This window comes from Aplysia californica, unplaced genomic scaffold (genome assembly GCF_000002075.1).
Source record: "Aplysia californica isolate F4 #8 unplaced genomic scaffold, AplCal3.0 scaffold01019, whole genome shotgun sequence".
NCBI classification, from domain to species: domain Eukaryota; kingdom Metazoa; phylum Mollusca; class Gastropoda; order Aplysiida; family Aplysiidae; genus Aplysia; species Aplysia californica.
The window spans coordinates 28,252-35,731 of NW_004798289.1; the positions used below are offsets into that span (position 1 = coordinate 28,252).

Below are 7,480 nucleotides of genomic sequence, written 5' to 3' on the forward strand. Positions count from 1 at the left end.
TACGTCGCCATATTGGATTTTCTTGACATGTCTTACGTAATGAATACCGCACTTATCGCTCAAGGAAATTAATTGGGTTTTTTTAGCATGTGTGTTCACAAACATTAGATCTAGAAATTCGACTGTTGTTTTTTTCCTAATCGAATTAGAAAATTTTTAATGAATGTTTTCCTGATGCAGCATTCAAGTTTGCGAAAAATCCGTGAAAATCCACACTCCAGACACCACCAACAAAAATCTATTGCATATATCAGAAGTTCAACAGACAATTTTTAGTATTACCTCTTTTCTTCATTCTGTGAAAATTTCATGAAGATTGGATGGAAAATGGTGGAGTTATTCAAAAAAGTATAGAGAAAAGTCGCATTTTGAGAAAACGGCCGATAAAGAAATATAAAATACTGACTTTATGAGGAAATGGCGGTTACAAACATGCCCGGTATGGGGAAAAATACGGTTTTTGGGGGGTTCTTATGCCATGAAATAGTTGTAGGAGATGCTGAGGAAGCTAAAAATGCCTACAACTCAAATTCCATGATTTTGAATCGAATTTTTATTTTGGGGTTGTAGCCCCCCCCCCCCCCCTTAACTATCGCAACTTGCAGAGGGGACCTCCGAGATTTTTTGCCCTTGTGCGAGAAGGCTAGGTGTAGGTCTTTACTACCCTAAGATGAGGGGTATGGCTGAAAGACAGAAGAGAGAAGGAGCCAAGGTGTAGCAGTAGAAAGACTGCAGAAAAAGTCAGCCGTACAGTACGAGGAGGGGGAAAAGGAGGTTACGGGGTGGGGGCAGAAAGTGCTCACGAAAGTAGACGACAGAACATTGCTAGACAGCAGGAAAGGAGCTGAAAGGAGATAATTTTAGAGAAGAAAACTTTTCCGTCTCTACCCTGATTCAAACCCGTGTGCGTCTATGGAGGGTCCGCCTTAGGTTCTACTGTTTGACTATCTCTCTGTTGTTTCTGTCTGTCTGCTTGTTTGTTTGCCCCATCCCAGCACTAAATGACCATTATTGTGTCAGCGATGAGCTTCTCTTTACTTTGAAAAAAAACAACCAGTGTTTCACGCAGTTTTCCCCTTTATAATCTCTATATATGGCGCTATATTTGTGAAAGTTCGTCACTTACGCCGCCTAAAACTTCTGAACCACTTAACTTTCGAATTTGACAAAATTAATGGTGGTTCAGAATCATTTACCCCCCGGGGCAGTGCCACTGACTGTAGTGTCTTTAGGCCATTCCCAAAGGGGGGGGGGGGCATTTCTCGTTCAAGCACAGTAGAATTGTAAATGCACTGACTCGTGTCACGCTCATAACTGTTCCTGACCTACAACAGGGAACTGCTGCTTTTTCTTTCCTAATCCTTACTATTGTCATTTTCCTCTACTTCTTTAGTATGTTTGTCACTCTCTTGTGACCTACTATTCTTGGGTGCCTTGATAGTCGAAGCAGACCTTGTGCTGTTGAAGCTAGAGAGGAGAGCAGAATAAGTCTGATTCCCTGTAAAGACTTCTCTGTTGACACCCACCCTTTGGTGCTCATATGACCGTATGCAGTTGCCAGCGCCGCAAAATCCTCTACTATAAAAAAAAATCAGAATCATTTAAAGGGTGCACAGTTTTATTAATGAGCCTGAAGTCACTGTAGTTTAATTTTCAGTTTTCTTTAGTTTCGTTTAGATCTAGTCTTGGGAAAGTTCGCCTTCTAAGACGCCATAGTAAACAAGTAGTTTCTGTTCAGTAGCCGTGCGAACTGCTTCCACACCTTTGAAATTCTGTAATGCACAACCACGAAAGCGAAGCGGAATAGAGGATCAATCTACACATCTAGTATATAGTTGACGACTTGGAAACACATAATGTGTCCCTTTCCCCTTATAACTGCGAGAGCTACAAAGTTGAAAGTTGGCAATTACCTGCAAAAAGATAAATAGGTCCCCAAGACGGAGCCTGCATTTTTATTTATTCATTTCCTAAATTAGACAAATATATTTCACAAAAAGTTCCCGTCCTTCTTTGGCCTTTGTGATTTTTCCACTGAGAAACGAAACAAATCTGCGTAGCTGTCCTTCACTATGGAGGTGCCTGAAGTGATATTTTGCGAGGCGCAATTTGTTTTGAGAGTATATTATATCTAGACCTTCTAATTTCTGCATCTCTCAAGATTTATTGCTCCATTCCAGTACACTGTAAATATAGTAGGCAAATGACTTTCAGTTGATGATAACGCACTGATCATTCCTTTCATTGAAAGGGGGCCCAGCTATTTTAATATATTACTCACATCCAAGTTTCAAAGGAAGGAACACGTGACTTTAAAAAAAGAAATTAGGGCGAAAGTAAAGACAAGTAGAACAAGTGAGACTAGAATTGTTTGGAAGACCAGGGAGGACAAAAAAACCAACAACCAACCACTAGACAAAGTTTTGGTTGTAAAATGTTTAATGTTTTACGACCCTACCGACACCGTTTGGGTTTGTGTCGTTCGCTTTACAGACTGTTCCATTAGTCCAAGAGGTTGCTTATCGTTTTCAGCTGCACCTCCCATTGGGGAGGAGGTCGCCGTTGAACAGACTGACGTCAGAATCCCGCTTACCCAAATCCAAGAGACGTTGGCGTAAGGCAGCGAGACACCTTTGCCTTGCTTGGATTTGCTCTGTAAGCAGCATGTCTGTGATAGCCTTCAAGTCCTGGTTGATGGAGATTCGTTTCGAGATTCCGGACTCGAGTGACTCACCAAGACTCAAAAGCGAAGGCGTTAGGACAGACCGTTCTCTCCATGAGTGGCTTTTAGTTTCAGGATTTTGTCCTTCCGACTGCTCCATTCCCCCTGCAGCTCTTTTGCCTATGGGGTAGAAGCGTAGTCTCGGAGTCATGAAATAGGGTTGAGCGCCGTCTTCTTTAGAAAGATCGAAAGGATATTTTTCATATGATGACGATTTTACTGCTCTGTTGGTGACGAAGATTTTCCCAAGTACAGAGGTAAATTGTGAACTTACGCACAGAGTGGAGAGGGTGAGGCACAGAATGATAAACATCGTGTTTGCCTTCATTATGTAGGCTTTGGCTTGTTGGAAATTTCTATTCTGAGGGCTGTGGAAACGTTGAGGATAAAAGGAGATTGACGACTTCACCGAAACCAAGTCCCTTGAAATATGTTCAATCTGTGAAAGAGAAAAGTAAAACAAATTACATGTTTGTCTAATTTGAGAGGGGAATACCAGGGAAAGTCTTAAATCATCATACAACATTCTTTCACGACAGGTATGTTGTCTTCGGGCAAACAAAAGAAAACCAGCCCAAAAAAAATCATTTTAAAAAACAAAACAAAAAACAACGTTTGGGCTGTATCTTCAAACCAAGGCTTCAACGTTTGTGACGGAGTTCTGGGCACTTCGCTGTCGCAGACAGGAGAGCAACACGCCGATTAAATAATCGAAGTGTTGATAGAGGCGTTAAACGTATACCATTTCACAGGAGACCGGAGTTTGTATCCAAAGTGGGGACTTTTTTTTATCGAGTATTACAGTCTTTCTGCTGGGATATTGCACCACCCCTTTCCACCCAGGTTCCTCTCGACAAGCTGGGTCCGAAACCTGCCTTCTAAATAATCTAAATTGTGTTTAATGGGAGCGTAAATACACCAACATTTAAATTTCTTTAAATATCAGTCAAACCAAACAAAGCTGATTAAATATCTAAGAGACGGGTTACTTTGAGCTTTATTCTAAGGGAGATTACACGGAACTCCACCCACAGTGGAACAGACGAACCACAAGGAATTATCTCCTACGACGATAGTACTTTTGGTAGGCATTTTGTGTTCAAAACGATTTGTCTAGAACGATGTTCTGTCATCTGCTTTCGCCTCCACTAACCCCCTCTCCATGCCTCCTCCTCTGGGCTCGTGACTCTTTCTGCTGCATTTCTACTGCTACTCCTTGGCTCCTTCTTACTGCAGTCTTTCATCCACACCCCTGATCTCAGGGTAGGTAAGAACTAACACCTAGCCTTCTCGGATGCAGACTCAAAAAATATAGGAGATTCCGTGCGTTGCGCCCGTCAAAGGTCTCTTGGTGGTCCAAAATCGTTGAGAGTAGGCCACTCCGGGGAAAATTCTAAATTATTTCCTACCAAACTAAAAATGCTTGAAGTGCCCCGCCCGGTCATATGACTTTATCCAGTTGAGACACTGATATTGCTCATTTGATCCTGTTCTAGCTTCCAGTTTCTTTGAATTCCTCCTAGTAGTCTGAGAGAAGTCAGTATGCCAGCGTTAAGGGCTCAGTAATTATTCCTCATTCTGTCAATTAAAACCAACGGTGTCCCCGTTCTACAACAATCCACTCACATGCATGTATGGGCCGTAACTATAACGCGCAATTTTCTGGAAGGACATCTCTGTAGGGAGGGGACGCAACTGCGGAAATTAATCAAGGGAGACAAACGTTCTTGGCGATGCCCATATACCCAACGAGATTGCGAGGAAAAGCTTCCATCCGCATTAGGGCTTTATGGATGTAGATTGACCCATTTTACGCTGAGCCCGCAAGTTTCCCTCAATCCCCCCCCCCCGCCCAACACCCCATTCACCCTTCCACCCCATCCCATCCCCTACTTACTTCCCGTCCTCCCCCACCCCTCCCCCAACTTATCCGGTTTACCCCAACAACCCTCCGTCTCACATCCTAATCTTCAGTTTCTCTATTATGCCCCTCTCACCCCCCCCCCTTTTTTTTCTCTATCACCAATGCTCTTCGTCCATCCATTTCAATTAGACTGTCCAGCACGACAGCCCTGTGGTTACGTTCGGTTTTCTAAAAAGAACTCCCTCGTCCAATAGCTCTCCGCACATTATTTATTAGTGGCGTCGGTGGCCTAGGGATTACGCTATCAAACTTGCAACCTTAAGGTGGTGGGTTCAAAATTCACCTGGGGCCCGACGTTGTGTCCTTTGGAAAGGCTCTTTCCCTCTAATTTTCCTCACTTCACATCTTCCTCACTTCACATCTTCCTCACTTCACTGAGATGGTAATGGTTCCCTGGCTTTAGACAGCACAAGACCTTGCCAGTTTGTCAGCTGGTCATTTGTACTCCCCCATCAACACGATTAAGATCACTTAGGGGGCACTTTTCTGAAGGGGCTATGAGGGAGAATTTATTATACCATACTTATATCAGCTGGCGAAATACATCTGTAGGCCTACCAATAAAGTTCAAAGGATCAGCCTGTTGGACAAGAGGATCCATTCTGGAGTCCTACTTGAAAACAATATTTTCATGCCCGTCGGAGTCAGACTGAGAATTGGGAAAAATCCGGATTATTTTCCTTTACTTTTAGCAACGCTAATTTAGAAGTTGTGCTATCCGTATGTCTCCCTCCGCGAAACAAACCCCAAACAAAACAATCATAGCGTAAATAGAAGCAAAGTAATCAGAAAACGTAAGATTCAAAAGTTGAAAGAAACTAGATCTAAATTAATTTGGTACTTTGTCGTTAGAATAGAGATGACTTTGATTTTGATTGTATGCTAACCTTTCGTAACCAAAACAAACCAAAACAAACCAAAGGCAAGGAGTTATTCTCTAGATCTAGATCTAACGCATTGCATTACATTGGTCAAAGATTTTTTTTAAAAAGGCTTTTTAGCAATAAAAGTTGTCGAGTTATTTGGAAACTGATGCGTTGATTCCAAGTAGACTCTATGTACTTAGTTTTTGCCTATCAGATCAGGTTTTTGCAGAATTCACGTAAATCTATTCGATTTCCGATATTCTTGATTTCGTAAGAGGAGGTAAGAATATCGGAATAACAAAGAACGTAACTTATTATTTCAACAACAAAAAAGTAATGCACCAAGAGTGTTATACTCTTGTAATCATTTTGTCTAAAATCATATTTTTCCATTTCATATTGTTTTAAAGTTTGATCTTCTTTCATTGATATAGTTGATTGTTCAGTATATTATGTAGTGATAGAATTAATGTAAACTAAAATTCGAAAGGCAACGCAAGTTAGCTAAACACTTGGTTTTTTTATTGTTTGATAAAGTGAATACAACATTTCCAAACAATGTAATAATTTGATGATAATTTTATGCATATTTACGCTGATATAGGCTTAGATCTAGATATAGATGTAAGTGGTTTCCGCTATTATTTAGTTGTGCTGTAGATCTATCACTTTGAGAGGTAAATTTAGTGTCCACTGTCTTCTGTCCCCCCGCTGTGTTTATCTGGTGTGCTGCTACAATGTCTGGACGGAAAAAGCAATTCCCAAACGTCAGTTGTGCTAATTAAGTTGTAAAAGGGCAGTTCAGCTGCACCTAACAAGTCACATTATTATGATGACCCATTAGATAAAACAAATGATTATTTTATTCTTGAAAAAGATGTTACTTAATTAACTGAACGTAACAGCACAATACTCTGACGTAATCCCGTTCATTTGGGTGTCCATCATTTCACTCTATTTGAAACAAAATTAAGGGCAGCGTAGAAAGATTTTCACCTATACCTGACTATACGGGATAGTGAGACTGGGAGACTAGTGTTTGGGTGCCCATGGTGAGCACGCTTCGCAGAGAAGATTTTAAGTTTTCACTACTTTGCTTACAGAGGGATAGAAGTAGGAGGCGAATAGAGAATATAGTGCATGGAGTAATTTATGCAAATTTTTCTATTTCACGTGTGAGATTTCAGCTTAGACAGCCGATATTTCACGTGTGAAAGATACGGATATATTTTACCGGAAGTGCAGTGCTAAAACAACCCCAAGTATGGTATAAAACATAATAATATTATTATCGTCTTGGTCGAAACAAAATGCAGACGACAGCTTATGACGAATATACGAAAGTGACAGGCAAAGCTCATTGGACACACAATGTGGAAAGAAGTATTGAAGAATATTATTGTAACAACAGGCACGTTTGATGGAAAGAGAGGCAGAGACAGACAGAGGGAAAAGATACTTGAGTGTGTTTGATACATGTGTTTCTGTGCAGTTCAAGTTTGTAGGTGTGAGAATATGCTTGTACGTGTTTACATTATTATTATTATAAGTGCGTGAATGTGTTCCAAAAAAGAAATTCGTAATCTTTCCGTGTGTCTGAGGGGAAGTGTGTGCATTCTCAAAGTCTCACTTTTGGTCCGGACAAGAAGCCTGCTTGCAATCAGCAGCTCAGTGTTGACACAAAACAAATGCCACTCTCTTGTCCTCTGTACCTCTTCTGCTCCAGGAAATATTTTAATAAAGCTCACACACCCAGAGTTAAGCTGCTTTATCCCCCTTGTCGTTTTTTCTCTTGTACTTCAATGCGTTATTCGTATTGGTGCGAGTATCCCTGTCTTCCTAGGTTCTGTCCCCCCCCCCTCTCTCTCTCTCTCTCTCGCTCTCTCTCTCACTCGCTCTCTGTTTATCTCTCTTTCACTCTTGCTCTGTCTGCCTCTCTCTGCCCCCCCCCCCTCTCTCTCTGTATAT

At 41.3% G+C, this 7,480-nt stretch overlaps 1 protein-coding gene across 1 annotated transcript; it reads right to left on the reverse strand.

The window, feature by feature from the left end:
• Window positions 1-2,418: 2,418 nt before the first annotated feature.
• On the reverse strand, window positions 2,419-3,161 carry LOC101852132 (atrial gland peptide B-like; the record flags this gene model as incomplete). Its single annotated transcript, XM_013089688.2, is given in 1 exon segment — window positions 2,419-3,161. A coding segment is annotated over 1 exon segment (633 nt), but the record flags the coding sequence as incomplete, so codon positions are not given.
• Window positions 3,162-7,480: the final 4,319 nt, after the last annotated feature.